Source organism: Athene cunicularia, assembly GCF_003259725.1.
Source record: "Athene cunicularia isolate RWA chromosome 8 unlocalized genomic scaffold, athCun1 chr8_part1, whole genome shotgun sequence".
Classification (NCBI taxonomy): domain Eukaryota; kingdom Metazoa; phylum Chordata; class Aves; order Strigiformes; family Strigidae; genus Athene; species Athene cunicularia.
The window spans coordinates 6,546,905-6,568,338 of NW_020799109.1; the positions used below are offsets into that span (position 1 = coordinate 6,546,905).

General features: G+C 38.8%; 1 protein-coding gene across 3 annotated transcripts in view; it reads left to right on the plus strand.

Moving 5' to 3' along the window:
* Positions 1-1,230: 1,230 nt before the first annotated feature.
* SLC1A7 (solute carrier family 1 member 7) overlaps positions 1,231-21,434 on the plus strand; it is a 56,512-nt gene continuing 36,308 nt past the window's right edge. For 2 of the 3 annotated variants that reach the window (XM_026854486.1, XM_026854485.1), the window contains exons 1-3: positions 1,231-1,529; positions 2,580-2,659; positions 18,203-18,418. In XM_026854486.1, the coding sequence (XP_026710287.1) occupies positions 1,389-1,529; positions 2,580-2,659; positions 18,203-18,418 (437 nt within the window). In that variant the 5' untranslated portion in view covers positions 1,231-1,388. The remainder of the gene's footprint in view (positions 1,530-2,579; positions 2,660-18,202; positions 18,419-21,434) is intronic. The other variant, XM_026854484.1, reaches the window with a different exon arrangement.

Genomic DNA, 21,434 nt, shown 5'->3' on the forward strand with positions numbered 1-21,434 from the left:
GGCTGCCCCGAGCCCCGCGGTGCCCGGGCGGGCCTCCCCGGGACGGAAAGTCGCAGCGCAAAACTGAGGGTCGCAGCTCCACTGACAGCGGCTGGTGTGGAGGTCGGCGTGGTGTCATGAAGGATTTTTTTATTATTATTTCATTTGGAAAGTACATTCGGCACGTGCAAAGTTTTCTGGATATTACAAAGTGAAGTGGGACGGTTCAACGTTGCTTCAATCCTCTTATGTACACGTTAATAAAATTTTTTGTGATCCTCTTGTTTTGACAACGTTCTTGTTAAGCATAAAGGCTCCACACACACACTTTTTTTTTTTTTGCGTGTGTCCATATGTTTTACTGACCGTACAGTATTAAGATCCTGCCTCCAAAGAGAACAGTTTAATCTCTCACGAGCTTTTTTACTCATACGTGAGCATGTAACAGCAAACACTATAGTACAATATAAAATCTAATGTTGTAAATACACATTTTTGTTGTACTGTACATAATATTTTCCATAAAAACACTGAATAATCTTAGAATAACCCAGAAACTACAGAAATGTTTTGGTAAGAAAGCACAGCATGATGAGCAGTTATGGTGGTGCATTTTTTTCAGATACTCACTAGCATAAAAATCAGCGTTGGGATTGAATGCGGACACAGCAAAGGAAAGGAAAGCAATCCCTGTGGCTTAGTCTGATAATCCTCTGAAAGTAAATTGGCCCTACTCTAATCAACATAGTGGTTGGAAGAAAAGTGAAATCATTTCACTTCCGAGATAATAAATGAAAAATGCCAGGTGTCCTTGCGTGTTTCAATATACAGCTATTTTCTGTTCGATGTGTGTCTCTTCTGCTAATCATTCAGTCCTGCTTTTAATTAATGAGGTTTAGTTTCACTTAGCTTGCCCTGTTGTGATAGTCCAGTTCAATATGTTACCTGCTCTGCCCTTTAGAAAACAGCAGTAATGTTACTTTTATCCATTTGAATGCATGACTCGCAGTGTTCCCTTTATAGGTTTCCATGTCCAGACCCCCAACTGGGGAGACTGAGGAATGCACTCAAACCCCGTCTTTCTCCCTGGAGTGTCACTTTGTTTTGAACCAGTCTTGTTTTAGAATACTACTGCATTCTGTTCTAATTTTCCAGAGCCCCCTAATCGTCTTCCAGGCTCTTAATGATGTAGTTGATAATAGGATTGTTGGTATTAATTTGGAACAATAATGCCAGCTGCTTGCTTGGTGGCTATTGGCAGAGGGGTGACCTTGCAGGTCAGCTGAGGAGAACTGGAAGTGCTTTGATCTGATCTATACAGAGCTAGATCTGCCCACCCGAACAAGAGGAGCGGGTGAATTCTCTCTCCATGGGATGCTGATTCTTCTCCAAAGAGCACGGAGGACAGCATGGCACTGGCCTGTGATGCAGTCCTCGCTCGGATCAAGGATGTTTGTAAAAGAAATGGTTTGCTCATTCTCTCAGTGTTGTCAGTCACCATCGGCTGTCTTCTTGGATTCTTCCTGAGGACAAGACGACTCTCCCAGCAGGTAAGTCTGGCATGGCAGTGTATCATTACAGAGAAAATACCCGACTTACGTAACAAAAAGCAACTTGCAGAACTTCAGGATGGACTTTTGAAGAAAAAAAAGCATGTATATGTGTTTGTTAAATTTGCTTAATTTCATCTGTTAATTTAAGATGTTCTTTGGCTCTTTTCACACATTCTCAAACAATATGTTTGCAAAGGGTTCTTGTCTTTAAGACACCTAGTAGGTCTAGCATAAGCATGTATAAACATGCAAGTATGGGTAATAGTGGGTGTTCAAGCCAGCTGAAATGTAGCATCTAATACAGACCTGTTAAAAACTGGTAATGGTATTCATTGGATTTTATATTACTTTGGAACATGTCTGAAGAAAATGCTAGGAATATTTTTAATCACCAGATGTACAGAGGTACACATGTTTATATTCCACCAAAGGTATTTGTATATTAATAAATTTGAGTTTTCCTATCATTAGCAGACCATGTTACTAAAGTCACTTGGGGATTTCTCCCACAGCATACTTCAACTAAGCTCTTTGCTGTATAAGTTGGACAGAGTAGGTAGGGCAACATGCATTGCTGAATGCATTGTTTAAGCACAAAATATAAATCTTAATTTAAAAATATGGCCCTTAGTAAATGCAACTAAACTAAACCCATTCTGTGTTCAGCTACTGCTAACTGCTGTCTGAACTACTTTTGTGTCCAAGCAGTAGCTTCATACACATCTAGGAAAACACACAAAATGCAAAATGAAGACATTATTCAGGGCAACCTATTAACAATAGTCCCCAGGAGATGGCATATTTCATTTTTGTCTTCCTTTTTAAAGGAAGGAACAATGTAGTGTGTTGAATTACAGCATAATATGTAATCTCATATGTAATCTAATTAAATTTAAAATGATCTTTTGAAGGCTACTATCTTAGTCATTGTATATACCAAAGCTGCAGATTTTAAACCAGTGTTATCTGATACACAGCTCTAGCAGGACTCATGAAGATAGATAGTCTTTATCTCAAAACAATAAGCATCTCTCCATGTATTTCTAGGAAATTAGTTATTTCCAATTTCCTGGTGAGTTACTGATGAGGATGCTGAAAATGTTGATTCTCCCACTGGTTGTCTCAAGGTAAGTGATTGTTCCAATAATTTCTGAAGTTTGCTAAATGAGATGTGTCATCACCACTGTTTTAGTCCTAACTGAATTACTGTTGAAGTGCCAGAAGCATTACTGATGGCTGGACATTCATATTTATAGTGGAGCTATGAGCATGTTTTTTAATCTATAGGATCGTTTCCACAATACCTCATATAGGTATTATTTGTTTAAAAACTAAATTTTTTTAAATTGATGTTTTCTTCTTTCCTTGTAATGGGAGCACTTTTTCCTTTAAGCTAACTAGAAGTTAAATATATGGAAATAAATAACCCACTTTATCAAAAAGCCTACCTTAAATATAAACAATTGCAATAATACACTATAGAAATAAGATGAAAAAGCACTGTTAATTTATAGTCTTCTGCAGTATTTTGAGAGATGTGCTGTAGTATGATGAATATTGAAAAAAATCCATGTCTCCATGAACTAATAATATATGCCTGACTTCAGCTTGAAGTGAAAGTGATTTAGTACATTAAGGGCAGAACCTCTAATGGTGCCAGTTTATTGGTAGCAGAATTAATGGTCTAGATCCTGGTACTGATGGATGGTGCATGGAAGCTGCCTTTGCAGTGGGCGGGCATAACTTAGGATAGGTTTTTCTGTCCTCTAAATTTGACTGTCTTCCAGCTGACTACAGTCACAAACACCAGTTGGGTGGCCAAAAGCTCTCCCATGTGCCCATTGCTGAGAGGGGATATAAGGAGAGATAAAGAATAACAAAGCTAACTTTACCTTACCAGATCTGAGGAAAAGTTCTTGCAATATTTGTTGTCTTTCCTTGAAGCCTCAGCTTCTGGTACCTAATCCATACACCAAAACATAATCTTCCACTGTAAGAAAAAAATAAGTTTATAGACTTCAGATTGCTGAGAGTTGCTGAAAATTAACACAACCCAGCACTAATTTTATTTTTAAATCATCTGTCTTTACATCTACCTTCTCATGGCTTTTACAGAATAAAGCTGAGTCATGGTGTTTCATGCCTGAAACTGGCCATATGATCAGACTCATACCTGGTTCTGTCCCATGGGGCTAAACAACATCAAGACAAAACATGTTAAGAGATCCTTCTGAGAGGTGGAAGGAGAGTCTTCCAAGGAAAACAAGGATCTCACATGAGGAAGTGATGTCGTAAGGAGAGAAGGGGGTTAGAGCAGAGTCACATGCCCTTCCCTAAAATGTGTAGTTATTTAGATCCCCTTGAGTGTTTTAGCGATGTGAGAAGAAGCAACAGCACAGTGGGGAAGAGCTGCTCTGGCACAGCCTGCAATAGCTCTAGGTTACCTACAGCTGTGTCAGGAGTGAATCTCTGAGCCACACTGTCAGAACTGATGGGCTCCATCCTCTGAGGGAGAGGAGAAACTCTACATCTTCAAAGGGATTAACTCTTCTTGCAAGACAGTATGAGTCCATCTCCCTGTATAACAAACTAACCATCACTTGCTACTGCATACTGAAATTTAAGGGTTTTGCAAGCAAAAAATATTCCAGATGTAATTACATTTTGTACAGTAATTTGTGGGGGTTTTTTTCCCCACAAATATATTTCACAAAATCAGTAAACAAGTGCTCATATTTTTACCAATCTGCATGCACATTTAAACTCAATTTCTTTGTGGATTTGGAATATCCTCAGCCTATCCTGCAGGATCAATGGAATTTAAATTATCTTTTAAATTACTCTCTGTGATTGTTTACAAAAGCCTGAGGTACAGCATCATAAAAAGAGCTCTGAATCATACTCCTCTAGCTGAAATTAATGCAAGTTTTTCCTTGAACTAACAAATAAAAAAATCACTTGTAAAGAAAAGGAAGAGTGAGAAAGGAAGGTTAAAAGAGGCACTCGGTGCAAAATACCCTGTCTTCAAGTCCAGAGTTTATCTTGAAGGGTTGTAGCAGAAGGAAAAGGTGGCAAATGTGTGGATCAGAAAACTGATAATAGACTTAGAAAATCTTGCACTTACAGGTCACTAGAACAAATCCAGCCATAAACAGAAATGGCTGAAAATCTGTACTGTCCCTTTTTTGATCTGGTAGTTAGCAAGTTAGGACAGGAACTTTGTAGACTGTATCCATTAGGAATGAGAAACTGATGATATAGTTGGGTATCTCTGAATGTTCAACAGTTCCTTGAATGCAGAAGAAATCAGTTGAACAGGAGACTGTTTCTTCAATGTACAGTTCCTTGTTTTACCCAACTGTCCCAGCACCTGGAAGTGCTGTATCCCAGAGCTCCTGTACTTGTTCCTGATGTCTCCTGTCACCTATGGTCTTACTTTTTGTTTTCCCAGACAGAAAAAGCAACCACCAACCACTAGCCTGACAGTTTGGGCCTGCCTGACCTTTTGTTTTTGTTGTGACATGGACTTTTATTAAGGATGGGGGTTGATACTATTTCAGTTATCTGGTTACATAAACAAGCTTCATAGCATCATATGACAACTCTAAAATAACTATATATTTATTGCCCCCATCCTCTACCTGAGGTTTAGCCCTGCTTATACCTATTAGTATCCACTGTGTCCTGTGTATAGAGTTCGCTCTTCTCAGCAATGAGAACAGGTACCCACATAGCAAACGATGCCAATTCTATTAGCAACATAAAGAAAAAAAATTATAACAAATAGTCTGACGGTTTGTGTGTGCCCTAGGAATATTCAGTAATGGAACATTACAAAATCAAATTTTAGACCCTCTAGTTACCAGATGTACAGTGCTTATTGTATGTATAAACATAGATTACTATTTTTAAACCTGGAAATGGGATTATTAAAAGAGCTTGGAGAGAATAGGAGGCAAATCTGAACTCATAATTATACACTTAGGCTCTGCCTGAGCAGTTGGACAGAGGATGTCCTCAAGAAGCCTGAAAGATCGACTGCAGGAGACTTGAAGTTCCCTGATTCTCTGTGGGATAGAGGCGTTGATCCTTATTTGACAACTGCAATGCAAATAATCTGGTTTTGCCTTTATATACAAAAGGTTTCAACACATACCTCAGGTTTTCAAACAGGTACACACATACATTGCAGTGACAGAGATGAATCTCAGTGCATCCTGCCCTGAGTCCTCTGATGACATGTTTAAAAAAACATGGGTCCAGGTCTTCAGACAGACATCTACTGATCAGCTGGCCCAAGGTGCTCAAGTTTGTAAAACCATCTTTCCTTCCATCTAATGCATTTCCCGGCATGTGTGGAGGCTCAGTCTGTATTATACCCTGTAGCCAGGAGATGGCTCTGTCTAGGAGACTGAGGAACCACCGGCTGTGATGGGTGTTTCATCACTCCAGTGCAGAGAGGACCTGTGTGCCTGGGAGGCCATTCATCCGAGGCATTTTTTAGTAGTGCACTATGGTTAATTATAAACTTACATACACACACACACACACACACATATCCTTCACCTGCAAGTAGTGCTTTCAGGACAAGCTGACTGGCAGAGATAACTGTGTATCACTTTAGTTTCTCAACTTCTTAAATTTTAAAATAATCAAATCTGTTGTCAGTGTCTTTGTGTTCTGCACAAAGCCAAAAACTGGGAGAGGAACAGTCAACTTTCCTATTAATATTTTCTTACATTTGCTAAAGATAACAGACAAACAAATACAGCCTGGGTGATGAGTAGGTTGAGAGCAGCCCTGTGGAGAAGGACTATGAGCCAGCAAGGTGTGCTTGCAGCCCAGAAAGCCAACCGTGTGCTGGGCTGCACCCAGAGCAGTGTGGGCAGCAGGGCGAGGGAGGGGATTCTCCCCCTCTGCTCCACTCTCATGAGACCCCCCTGCAGTGCTGGGTCCAGCTCTGGGGGCACCAACAGCAGAAGGACACGGACCTGCTCAAGTGGGTCCAGAGGAGGCCATGAAGATGCTCAGGGGGCTGGAGCAGCTTCCCTGTGAGGACAGGCTGAGAGAGTTGGGGGTGTTCAGCTGGAGAAGAGAAGGCTCCGGGGAAACTTTATAGTGGCCTTCCAGTACTTAAAGGGGCTACAGGAAAGGAGGGAGGGACTCTTGATCAGGGGGTGTAGGGATGGGATGAAGGGTAATGGTTTTAAACTGAAAGAGGGCAGATTTAGATTAGATATAAGGAAGAAATTCTTCCCTGTGAGGGTGGTGAGACACTGGCACAGGTTGCCCAGAGAAGCTGTGGCTGCCCCCTCCCTGGAAGGGTTCAAGGCCAGGTTGGACAGGGCTTTGGGCAACCTGGGCTAGTGGAAGGTGTCCCTGCCCATGGCAGGGGGGTGGGACTGGGTGATCTTTAAGGTCCCTTCCAACCCAAACCATTCTGTGATATATAATATAAACCCTCTGACCAAATCCTGCCTGTGCCAGCAGTGCCAGGCATGAGCACCAGCTTGAGCACAGTGCCAGCCATGCTGGCAGGTACTGTGCATAGCTCACGCTCTGTCATCTCCCTTTGGAGTGTCTTTGTCCTTGTGACCATTCCCTGCTCCACTATCTTTATCTCAGGTTACCAGTTCTGTACTTATCAACTTCCAGTGGGCCAGAAACTTGATTTACATTAAGCATTAAACTGCACTGACTTAAGATTTTGGGGGACACCGCTACTGAAACCTGATCTGTTACAACTTTGTATCTCATTGTGGCTTAATTCTCTCTTTTGAAGTCTTCAATCCCCTCTGTATAATTTGAGAGAAAAACTAATTAAAATGTTATAAGTAACGGCTCTCACACAGACTGCATAGCCTTGTTTCTTCAGGAAGGTAGGCTAAAGCCAGAGTTACACAGATTTACACTAGCTGAACCTACTGATTCCTCTTTGTCTTATATATCTACCTATACATGTAATGGAAAATTGCATCCTTTATTTCAACACTGTCCTTGTTTATATGATTAAGCTTTTATCTGCTAATGGAAACACAGCCCAGTTTTCTAAGACTATGATTATCAGTAGGCAGAGAGATTGCTTGTGGGGAAGAATTGTCAGGGCAGAATTGAACTGTTCAGCTGTCGTAACACGTGTCTTAACCCAATGAATATTCTCTTTAGAAAAAGGAGTTTGTTTTGTTTAAGCTTAGGATATTTATTACATTTTGTATTTATTTACCTCTGACCATTTTCTAGATATTTAAGAAATAACGAGTAGCAGAGATTTGATCCTTTTCCATGTGCCAAATATGTAAAGATTGTTCCCTTTATAGTCAAAGCTAAATAACTGATTTGACTTGTATTTTTTAAAAGTGTAAAGCTTGTTCCTCTGAGTATGTTGTGCCTGATACAAGCAGATGTATGCTAATAAAATTTTCTACTTATTTGAAGGCTCATTTGGGGGTAGTAATAAATATTTGTTACTATTGGGGTTTGTTGCTGAATTTAATACAATATGCTAAATATAGAACTGTCTTCCTTTAAGGGCATTCCTGTCCATAATGACATCAGTTCTGGTAATCCCTTATCCTTCTGCTCAGATTCCTCAGTGGCTCATTCTTACTCATGCTGTTAAAGCCTAGTATTTAATTAGAAAACACTCTGTTACAGTAGCCTTTTCCCCACATCATTTTTTTTTTTTTTCACAGCTCTCTGATTTGGGGAACACATTGGCATTTTAACATCCCACTAATGAAAAATTTGCTTATTCTGTTCTAATGGAATTCTGTCATTGTTCAGCTGTGCTGTGCCATACCAAATTTTACTTTTCAGGACTCTTAGTTACATCTGAAGAGCTGACAATTGTATAAACTGTGCAAGAGGATGTGGAGATGCTCTGGATGCAAGCAGATGTGAACTCACTTAGCCCACAAGCCAAACTGGGCAGACCAGTGCCAGATCCATGCCGGAAGCCTTATAGCCGCATTAGCGTGGCTTTGTGCCCAAGCTCATATGCAAAGGACTAATGTGGCTATATGGCTTCCAGACCAGCCTTGGCAGCAAAAGCAGAGCGAGTTCATGTCTGTCTGCTTTTGTCCGTGCAGACATACCCTAAATAACTTCATTTGGGGAGTTTAGGGTTTGGTTAAAAACATGCTGTGAGACAGACCATTAGCTTGGGTAAATTGTGTCATGCACTATTTTGCTTCTTGTCAGCTGTAGATTAAACTTGTAATAGAACACAGATTGGAGATTATTTGTCTGGTTTACTACTTAAGCTTACCATTTGTTAGGGATGAAACACAGGTGGAGGCTAGTACTGAAATTTGCAATCTAAATCTTCTACCATGATTATAAATCTGCCTGACATGGTCAATATAATGTCTATTCAGAAGGAAAATACAGATCTCTAAAAGGCTATGTAATCTATCTTTTTAAACCAAGAGGACAGACAAAATTAATTAACTCAGTAATACTGTTTTTCCATGAATATGTGCAGGACTGTGTCTTCTAATCCATTCCTGGTACTGAAAGATACTTTCTATGTTGTCTTGACAAATTCACACAATTTAACTGAAGACTGAGTAGGAAAGGATAGATAACATAAGCTTCTGGTCAGTTTTGGCTTAATCTTTTCTGCTATGAATGAGTTAAACCATTCCCTCTGGTCATTCTTTCCTAAATACCAGTCATTCTGTTCCTGTGCTTGTGCAGCTGCCAAACTGGGGCATAATCAAGTGCAATTAAATTTATGTACTGTATTATCTAGTGAGGTGTTGAGGAGCAGCTGTGAAATGCTGCCTACAGCTCTCTGAGGAGCCTGCTCTGAACAATGTTTTATAGTGTACCAAAGCAGCTGTATTTTCCCATAGAATAAAATTGGTCTTGGAAATACAGGGCTTTTTCTTCACATTATTGGACTCTGGACTTTTCCCTCTATTTCATGTGTGTTATATTGCCAAGAGAAAAATATCGGCTCTTGGGAACAGGTCTTCCCCAAAAGAGGAGGGTAAACCTTTTGCTGGGTTAGTAGGGGAAAATCTGTGAGGTACCTAAATGATAACATAAAGTGTGTATAAAATTCCATTTCTGAACGACCTGTCATGTGTAAATAATAATCAAAATACATCTCACTCCTGTGAGAACAAGCCCTTTCCCAGGATATGCAATCTAGTCTTTAATGTGGAGAAAGTCAGTCTGGAGATAGGAGTTTTAAGGTTACTAGAGGGGCTAAATATATTTACTTTCAAAGTGAAAAGCAAAACTGTACTTAGATGAAACTGAAAGGGAAGGGTTGCCCAAGGGAAAGAACTGGTCTGACAGCAACCTCACTTAATACCATCATACTACTTTATATTATATTATCCACATTACTATTATATTGCAGAACTGATGTCAGATTACCCTGAAAGTTCTCCAAACAATGCTTTGAGATTGCTTGAGCTTGTAGGAGAAATTCCATTCTACCTTCTTAAGAAACCTTATTAACAATCCCTCCTCCATGCCTCAGACATCTTCAGGGGCTTCACTACATTATCATCTGTAACATTATCGATGTTCCTAGCTGTGTTTAGGAATATGGACTCTTAATGGCCAGATCACATACTGTTTTCTAGTGTTTTCTTTTGCTTGTGCATTCTAGAGATCCAAAACTCTTTCAGTGAAAAATGACATGTTGCAGAGTTATGCATGGTGTAATGACAAAATTGGACCAAATCAGTACAAATCATTTAGGCAGTGTCAGTAAGGATCTGGTGATGTATAACAGAAATTTATGGTCATGGAGTGAATGGGTGTGGAAAGCACTGGAAGTGATTACAAATGGGGTATGAGCAGTTTGTGACCTGACAGAATTTATCTGTAGTCCTCTAAGAGCTCTAAAATACTTAGTGTCTCACAAAAGAAATGGCCATGACATGTGAAGCTTGAGAGGCTGGCTGGATTCCCCCTGTTTCCTTAGGACAGAAACATGTGCGAACTATAAACAGTTGAATAAATCTGACATTTGTTTACAACCAAAATTTGTGGTTTAATGCTTTTGCCCTTCTCTTAATCCCAAAACACTTGAAAGAACTGACAGAACAGAAAATCCAGTATTATTAAGATTTTTGGCTCTTTCTACAGATGTGAACCTGCACATCCATACTGAAACCATAATTTGTTTCCATTTGCATCCTGACTTTTGAATTTAGGATTTTTTAATTTATTTTTTTTTATAAGAACAGCTAAAGTTAACAATCCAGCCTGAATTCTGCATGAGCTATACTACAGTGTCTCAGATCTCCTTTATCAGTCAGTGATCAAAGGTTGCTGTTCATCCCTTCCAGCATTCACAGATATATTGCTGTAGCCTCACATATTGGACTGTTTGGGAGGAAGCAGTGACAGAATAGCTGTTGGACATTGATCTTCACTGTGTGCTGTACAAAGTCCTGCCTTGTTTACATTAGCCCACAGAAACAGATTTCCTATTACACCCTAAGAAAAAAAAAATGCACGATGTGAATTCCTGGCAGGATTTTTGCTATATATGTCAGTTTATCATTGACAGTTACAAGTGTTAGATTATAAGAAAAAGGAGATCTCAACATTTTGGGTAAAAAATAAAACTATTTTATGAAACATTTTAAAAAAGCAATCTCAAAAAGCTTCATGTTATGATCTACTATAAATGTAAATTTGATTTCTTGTAGATTTGTTTCTTTTCCAGCAACCTAGCTGTAAAATTAAATACAATCACTGCAGACGGTGTATTGCAGACAGCAAGATCTTATAACATATTGTTCATTGTTTGAAGATCAAGAACTAGATTTTCCATCATGCCTGACACCTCTGAGCTTCTACTGTGTTTAGTAAAAGAGCTCTATGATGAGGCTCTCCGAAAAGTTATTTCACATTTATATTGCTATATATGGCCGATAATCTAACCATACAGAAACTGCTGCCAACAGTCCAATTAGTAAAACAGCTACCACTTTTTGTATTTGTCTTTTTCTGAGCATATACACTATTTCATTTATACCAAGATATCTAAACTTTAAAAATGCTGTTTCCTATTAGTTCATTTTCAAAGGAGACAAACCTTAGTAGCCCCCTGGATCTTCAGGAGGATTCTAGACTTCTTGTCTCCTTTGAAAATCACACTATAATACTATAAAACTTTTAATAATACATGCCCTTGTGGATCGTTCCACTGACTACAAGTGATCACGCTATTTCCTTAGCTGTGTTCAGATCAGCACAAGCCTGCTAGTACACCAGCAATCTGCAAAACTATTGAAGTCTGAGTAAAATTCACAGAGAGCCTAGGTGTCATTTTATTGCTTGTCTGGACTGTACACAAACATACACAGAAAGAGTCTCCATTTGAACAAATGGGCCACCCTTCTACAAGTGCACAACACATACCTGATCCAGCTTAGTTCAGGGTGTGAGCATGGATTATTGCTGGATTTTATCTTCCTGTGTACTTAGACAAATGGTGTCACACCACATGAGAGGTCCTGGCATCACTCAGAAGTGGGTGGATGGGACTGGAGGTGTAGGGTGGCACAAGCTTCCAAGCAAGATGCCACTTGATTGTCTGTAATACAGGTACAGACCACCAGATGTGCTAACTAGCTGTTTGCACATGTATGGGCAGGAGCCATTTTTACCTGTGCAGTGTGATATGACATCTGGAGATGAAAAAATAAAACTATAACATATCCCTCTAAGTAAGATGAGACCATGTAGGGTGAAGCAGAGACTTGGTTGGGCTATAGTCCTCCTACCAGTAGCACTGTCACTCTGCCATGTGATGAGAGCAGCAGGCTTCTCTATCGTAGCCATAGCATATCTTGCTCTGTATGTATTCTGTCATGTTAGAACAAAGTAAAAGAATATCCTGGGAAGAAAAAGTCATTCTGATCCCTCTTTCACACTGCTGAAATAATTTTAACTACACTAGAGACTAAGAGGAAAATCAAGCATCAAACAACAGAAAGAGACAGAGAAAGTGTCTTATCTCTTTCTCCCATTACTGTAGATAGTCTTATTTTCTTCGTTGCAAACTGTTCCTCCATAAATGGTACCTCCATGGAAGTAAAGCAGCCTATCGTGAAAGCACAGATAGCTGGGCACAGGTAAAAAACAGTCTGATGCTCCAGATCTCTGCAATACGGAGATCACTTCAGGCATATCTTTCTTCCCTGTAAATTGTTTGTCTTTATTTAAAATGCCCTAATCTCTCTGTTTCCTTGTCTGTAAAATGGAGATACTGCCTTCCTGTACGATAGTAGGTTATATTTGTAAAGCATTTTAAGATGATTAAAACACTTGTGCTATGGAAATGGAAATGATTACCATGTTGAAACTTGAAGGCACTGACCTTGACAAAAAGATAAGCGACAGCCTGCCTGCATGATCAAGCAGCATTAGTGAAGCCAGCACTTCACTTTCATGATGCTCAAATGTAATATAATCATCTCTAATGTAGCTGCTAGAGGAGCTTCCCAGCCTCAATGGGAGAACTTGCTTAGGAACGTCTTTTCTACAGCATGCAATTACAAAATGAGAATGCAAGGGAGGGTATGGGATGAATGAAAACAAACATGATTCTAGGAACAACTGTTGGTGGTTAATACTTGACCATTACTTCTTGACAGGATTAATGTCTTTCTAATCACACTAATCCCTTCTGATAACTTTATCCATAATCCATCTATTTCAAAGCAACATCCAGATGGCTTCTGGTGGAGAGGAAGACAAAATAAACATGCAGAATGGGGTCTTAACAGCAGCTTCTTGTCTCTTCCCCTTCTGGGGATATAGGTTTTGATCTTGAGACAGAGCAAAAAATGTGCTTTCATCAGAGAGCAATAGAAAAACTAGAAAACTGCAGAGAAGACAAACATTTTTATATTTAATTGTAAATAAAATACTTCATAAGAGCTCTGATGTTTATCAGTGACAGCCAGAACAAGCCTAGAGGTGCTCATAAGGGTTTAGCTACTTGTTTGCATGTGACACATTAGATTTCCAAGATATTGAAAAAATTCCCTTCCTCATTACATCAAAATTGCTATAATAGTTTGGGGGCTTTTACACAGATTTCTCTCAAAGTAGACATGAAACATTACTTAATGATTTTATTGGTTTGTACTATTACCAATATTGTAAACAACCTAGTAACTGACTTAACTTTTTTAATAAGTCACATATAATAGTAATTCCTGGAGTTGATAAGGTCTTCCTCTTCCCTTCTAGTTTCCCCTTAATCTAGGTTTCATTAGATCTTCCATGATCCTGGATTCACTCTTCACCTTCCTCCCTCAACAATGACTCCATGAAGAAATAATTCATTGTAACCTTTCATAAATCACATGGAGACAGTCCAAAAAAAAAGTAAAGAAACTTTAATCAAGCCATCCTAGATAAAATAATTTAGCTAGGACATTTTTACAATCAGCAATGAAACAATTGAAGTCTTAGTGAAATAATTGTTTTAAATATCTTTCCCACTAAAATGCTGCAAGTAAAGGTTACTGGCTTTCTGATTTTCTTCAATAGAAATGTGGCTAGAGAAGAGACAGATTTAGCTGCATCAGAACAACTTATTTCCCAGAAAACAAAGCAGAGTAGATTTAGAATTTCCTAAGTTCCAGTCAAAAAGCATACAAACCTTAGAAAGACTGTAAACCTGAAAATATTGTGGAGCATCAGGTTTGCATTGTGTAGAGAACTTCAGGTTGTCAAAACACAACTTTGAAGAGGCATGAAAGCCACAGACATATCAGGACCGTAGGACAGATATCTACAGATACACAGCAGATACAACTATTTTGGAGGCTATTCTTCAAATCATGTGTAGTCTCTGAGGATATGCAATTTCATCCAAGATTTGTTGGATAAACAAGATAGAATTAAAAAAAATAAAGCAGACTATTCTAGACAGAAGAAAGAAAAGCCATAGAAAGATCATTTTCACATGTAATTGGAACAACCAATGCAGGAGATAAAGAGGTCATGGGGCTACTTAATTTATTATGGTGTCTGTTATTATATCCAGCACCAGACATTTCAAAGCAAGGTGCAAGAAACATACCATAGCAATCAGATATGTCACTTAAATCCTGCTCTACAAGATCTAATATCCCTTCCAAAACTCATTAATACGTATTTTTGAAAGCCTTACGCTTGACATAATTTTTTTCTATACTATTTTTTTCTAACTAAGAAATGGTCCCTGAACATGACATTGCATTTTTGTGGATTTTTTTTTTTTTTGACAGACGGATTAAATGAGATGTACTATAATTATTCAGAAAAGCTACAGATTGTTTTTCATTGTCTTAATCCTGTTTTTTCCATTTGGAAATCATTAAAACATGTTATGGAAGCTATGCATGAAACATACGTGTGGAAGCTACTTAGCTATATAGTAAGTCAAATTATTTTAATCTATGAATTGAGTATTCGTCCTGTTATTTCAAGCCTAGCCAGATTCTGAGGCTTGACAAGAGTTAAAGGTACACTATTTTTCATTCCATTGTGTTTCATGACATTCTAGTAGTGGATGGCATAGGAACACCTTCGTTCAGTCTTAGAAGCAACCTGGGAAACTGCTGGGGAAGTTTTTATATAGCCAAGAGTGTCTGGTGAAAATTAGATTTAAAGGGAAAACCTGAACATGATACAGTGATCTTAAGTTAAACCATCTGGAAGCTTATTCCTCCTGACTTCCCTGTTCCCTAGGAAATAAGAAAAGTACATTTTTTTTTCATTCTTTGGCTATGTTATGTGACTGTTAGCGCTCTAGTGAGGAACTCCTGTGATATAACTGTGTATTACGTACTTCATACAATAGCTGTCATTATCAATAAGTCTCTTAATCCTTATGTCTTCCCTCTAACATCAACCAGGAAGTCAAATGAAAAATAGTTAATGAGCAATTACTGTGTCATACTAGCTACTGGCATTTCTGAAAATTATTCTGAGCAATTGCTTACAATGTCATGACCAGTGTTACTCCACAGCCTTTGGAGAAGTGCTTCCACTGGTCCCTTCTTAAAACTCAACAATGCAGGCTATGAAAAACGCAGGGCTTTGTCTGAACCCAGACCTTTGTTCATGTTTCTGTCACACCAGAGTTACCCCCATTGCAACCCCATAGTTAATTACTTTTGAGGACCTTCTCACCACAGCATGAACTGAGCATGACTTTATCTGGTGACAGGATAATCTCATTATGGATGATGATCTTGTTAATTAATATCCCCAAGACATAGCAATCTCATTATTAGCCCCCTCAGGATTTGTCACTTAAGAGCCAATGTATGATTAGATTCTAGCTGCTCAACATCCTCCCAGATCTTAATGGCCCAACATCTTGAGGCTGAGGTAGCACCCCCAAAAGCACATGCAAACCACTGGACATATTTAATTAGGATTTTTGTCCCTAAGTACTTCTGGACATACTTGTCAGGTGAACAATCAAAACAGTTCAAGCACTATGTGCAGGGTTCATCTCTCCATTGCTCTGTAGAACACAATGCAGCAGCATCAAGAACAACAGAAACAGTCTGGCTTTACCACGTTGATAGTGGCTTCAGGGCAGTACCAGGAAAAGAAGTATATTTTCTGTCTCCTCAGTAGTACTCTCTCCAAGTAATCACTCTGTATGGCATCCTACCTACAAGTTACAGATATGCTGGTCAATAGTCAGACCTTCATACCACTGGTGTCTGTTTCCCTGCGTAATATATCTATAAAGAACACAGAAAATTATTACCATGAAAAGCATCCAGCTAGTTAAAAATCAACCTGATTTTAATTTTTCCTCTTTTTTCTGGGAAGGTTAGGGTGGGGGATGGAACAGTGCTGAAGTCTAGTACAATATAGGTATCTCCTTTGGGCATCAAGAAGGTGTTGAACTGGCTCAATGGCCTGTGAAACCTCAGCCTGCAAGAAGAGTTCAGTCCTAGGAACCTAATAACAACCTAGAAGTAGTTTTACAGAAAAGTAACACATTAATTTGAGATAAATGTATTTAACTCAACTGTTTTATCAAACATATGGTTTAGAATATTTACTCTTCCATATGGACCCATCCAAAGGAAATGCCAAGGAACTAAGTATCACTGCTGCTGGTGGTTTTTTAATGTGTACTGCTGTGTTTGTACATGTGTAGTGCTTTACAGACATACAGGAAGGTGGAATTTTTATCAAATGAAATGATAAAAGAGAGGGAAGAACAATGGTTATAAGAGTGAGAGTTATCAAGATGCTAATTTTCTAAATGATCCGTATTACAGGTGCAACCAATGTTTTCCCTTGCTCCTAAGTGTTAACAAAACCCATGCTAGACGAGATTGACAATGCAGAAAAACAATACATTTTCTTAATTAATGTAGTGGATAGCAGGAACCTGAGCACTAAATCCCACCCATTTGCTTTCATTAAATCTACTATAAAGTTTAAGCTGCACTTCAGCATGGGCTCTAGACAACCTCACTCAGCAGAGTGAGGTCAAAGGAGATCTCATTCAAGGAGCTGCAGCTTAGTAAATGACTGTTTATGAGGAAAGGCCTGATAAATGGTTCTGTTTTGATGAGAAAGCTAGACATTGGGGCACACCAAATAGTAAATGTGATATTTTATTTCACCTGCAGTTTTCCTGGCATGTGTGCTTTGAAGAGTTTACAGAGAATTATTAGAAGCTAAATCTCATTTTAAAGGCCCAAGCAACAATGGTGTCACTGGAAACTCAAATCTTAGCCTCAGGTCACATGGAAACAGCATCAGGGTCTGTATCAGAGCGGCCTGGAACAAGTTCAGGGGCTAAACAGTGCCCTGTCTAAGGGTCAGCGGGAGCTAAAGCACTTGGTGGAGAGTTGGTAGAGGCAAGCTATACAAGCAAGAGGATGGACACTGGTCATCCTCTGGCATGGTGGGCAGAGAGCTAAAGAGGAACGAAAAGGCTGAAGTGACCATAGCATTTTCTTAGCACCCCACTGTGAAGCCACCCCTGCCCATGAAGGAGTTTCCTCTGCATGCCATACACTGTATCCACTTGGACTGGAGGCACAGTGAACCGCAGTTTGCTCCCCAATGTACTCCCTGGTAAAGCAAAAATATATTGTGCTTTGTATTGATTTAGAAAGTTTAAAAAGTTATTCTAAAACGTAAAAAAAAAAGGACTATATGACAAAATTGCCCCTTAGTGGTTTTAATTTTGAAGTTGTGGTCCTGGCTCACAAAGGAAGGGGTGAGAGGATTGACCAGATTTCCTTCACAGGTTCTTTCAAACCCTAATTGTTCTATAATTCTGTAAAGTTATATGTAGAGCTTCACACCTAAGTTTTTATGGCTGATTATTGCCATTGCTCCTGTGAACTGAGCCATCATATGTGTAGGTTATGTAAAACTGTCCCTTGAACTTCAGGGAACAGTCCATAGGATGCAGTTCCCATGTGTGCAGTCTGAGCTTGCAAGTTCCTTCAAGTCACCAGGATCTCACATGGCAATTGGGAACATCCCTTCAGTCACACAGGCTACAGCTTTAGTGTTAGTAGCAAGCTTCTAAAAACCTGGTATGTAGGCAATCCTAAGAGAAGTAGGTAAACTGGAATAATTAGGATATCAGGTTTTCAGCTGCATTAATGTTATGCAAAAGATACTGTATATGTTGTGTTTTCTCTTCACAGCTTAATGTCTGGGCTAGCAGCCCTGGATGCCAAGACTTCCAGTCGATTAGGTATCATAACTGTCACTTACTACCTGTGGACAACATTTGTGGCTGTGATTGTGGGAATAATTATGGTCTCCATTATCCATCCTGGTGGAGCAGCACAGAAGGAGGTCACTGAAGAGGGTGGAAAGCCCATCATGAGCTCTGCAGATGCACTGCTTGACTTAATCAGGTAACTACATTCATTCTTTCTGCTTTCTGAAGGTAACATTTTGTATGTAACTGCGTGAGAAACTGTGGTCTGATGATAAATTCTGAACCTAAGGATGAACATTTTGTTTATATCTAGAAAAAGTAAATTTCAGAAGATGATTTTCAAGTTATCAGCTGTTTATACTGGCTGTTTCTAGGAAAATTTAAATGAATGGCCACCAAATGTATCAGAAGCACTAAGTACACTGGACAGGAGTTTTTTTCACCCCCACCGAAACACATGTAGCCTGTGGATCTCACCATCAAATCTATTATTAAGGTCAAGAGAGTATTAAAATGTAATGTTAATTTAAATAAGAGCAGACAGTTTTAACAGGAAAAACCTTAAATAAAAGGGCTGAAATCCACATTTTTCAGGAAATAATTCTTAAAAGTGCTGTTAAAACTGCTCAGAGCAACTCTCAGATAAAGTACACAAGACCACTGTTGTGATCTTTTTATTCCTTATTTTTGTGATATTATTTGTTCTGCTTTGTGGCTTTTTCCTGTTTATTTTATTTTGTTTGGCAGAAGGGAGGGTTGTTCTTTTCAACCAACATTAGAGCACTGATGGTATTTTGATAGCCTTGCCTGAATATCCCTCTTTGTCTCGGCATTTCAGGTGCTAATGGGATTAGTTTCCTGACTGAACATAGTATGTGCCTCAGATTTATTTTGCTCATGCAGAAAGACCAAGTTTTGCCTTTGGTTGGTGATCTCATACTAGGGCTTTTAGGCCAAGTGTGCATCTGAACCACAAAGAGTTCTCTTTGAAGTCTGACTTATTAAAATTTAAAATGTTGCACATTTTGTCTTTCAAAACCTCAAATTCCTGATCCTGACAGGGTGTCAGCACACAAAGTACTTTAATTACGGTTACTGGGACATCAGAACAGAAAGAACTGGGATGAAAAGCCTATAAAAAAATTTTTTTTTCTCCTTCTAGTTGCACTTAGCCAGACCATCTGAAACTTCCATGTTTTTCTATTGTATCAATGTCTTACTGAGAATGGGCGAAATTATATTAGTCACGGAGCTGAGAGCACTCTGGTAGCTTTCCAAAAAAACAATGTCTTCATCTGCAGTGGGAAGATGCCCACTTCATGGCATTCATACCTCCCCAGTAACTTTGCCATGATGTATGTGCAGTGGAATTCATGCGTGTGTGTTTGTGACATTAGATCACATTATTCTGTTTCTGATGCATAAAGGACTATAATTCTTACACCAAGAGAAAGGAACTGAGCAAGTTACTGGAACTTTGAATACCTTAGTACAACAGAGTAGCATAAGAAGTAAAAGGGGATTTAAGAAAACTGTAATCTTAATTATTACCTTTGTGGTGGCAGTGTTTGGAACCCCTTTCTGGTGTGCTGAGCTGTTTCTAAGGCCTTGGTCTTAGACAAGTAAAGGCATAATGAGATATATGGTGCAATGTTACATTCAAACTGACTTTACAGCTGTCTCTGGAAAGGGTCCCCCTCACCATATGTTCCCATCTCCTTCCTCACACCAGCTTTTTGAGACCCAGAGTAAGCAGGTTCATGGAGATGAATCAGATGAAAAGTAATTTGGGCATGCAAAATCTAAATTCAGTTCTGTAGTATCACGTTTGCATAAAACAACTGAATGTCTGTGTATCTGGAACCTGAGATCTGAGTTACAATTTCATCACTTCATCTGTCTGGCTAATCCCCGGACACCACAGGTTTAGTGTTGAGGTTTGGGAACACTATTCTGATGAGCCTCACTGCAGGTAAAATACTATGTCCTGATCTAAATATTCGCAAATATCATCTATAATTTCAATTTCTACAAACATTTACCTGAGCAAATTATAACAGTTTGCAATTATATTTCAGGTATTCATATTTCCAGCCAGGCATGTGTTTTTAGCCTGTAAAACCTTAAAGTCTTCACTGGTTTGGGCAGGTGTCAACAATGACAACCTAAGAGCCACTCTCATTACTGAAGCTTGAAAAGATAGAATAAAACTCACTCTCCTTTTGTTGTGCTAAGCAGCAGTCACAGCTGCAATCTTTCTATCCTGAGTGCACAAACTGATGTTTTTTGTTCCTTCAGTATGGAAAAAACATTATTTGCTAAATAAATAAATAACACAACTGTGGGGAATGGGCTTTCAGCCTAGGCAAACACTATGGGTGAAATCCTTGGCTCTGCTGAAGTCAATTGCAAAACTCCTAAATATCTATGTGGAAGTCTGGATTAAATGTAATGATGTATCTGCTGGTTCGAGCTAGAAAAGCTGATCCTTTAGCTCAATGATAAATCACTTCCATTCACAGCTGGAGACCATCTTTTTTGGCCCAGATTGGGTTATCTTCTCAATTCATTAATTTCCCCTCAATTTATCAATTGCATATGTGCACAGAAGTTTACACAGGAAACATCTGGTATTCTGCAAATGAAGAATGATAAATGTGCAAGTGGGGAGATGATATATGTGACATAATTGTGGGGTTTATTTTAAAAGGATGAATCTTGGCATGGAGATACACGTATTCACCCTCATTGATTTCAGATCTGAAGCCACTTTGAAATGATGAAATTCTTGTGATGTTATATATGACATTGTCAGGTCTGGAATTTTTGGCAGGGAAGATGTTGCTAGAAATTGAATTTCTTGAATTTCTGGGTGAGGATTTTGCTTTTAGAAGTGGTTTTAATCAGAAATTAAAAGAACGTACTAACATCAATAAATGAAACCAAGAACTACTGCAGAGACTCTTGGTCATACTAAACACCTGCAACATTAATCAATAATCACATTATTGTTCTGCATTATTTTGCAGATGGTGCTTCCCCTGTATATTTGTCTGTTATATAAAAAATATAGCAATAAACCGTCCAGTGTATAAGCCTTGATTAGAGCATAACAGTGACACTGTACTGCATAATTCTAAAATGGCTTTAAAATTCACATCAACCAGGAAATAGATGATCTCATCAACATACTGAATTTCATGCCTCAAAAA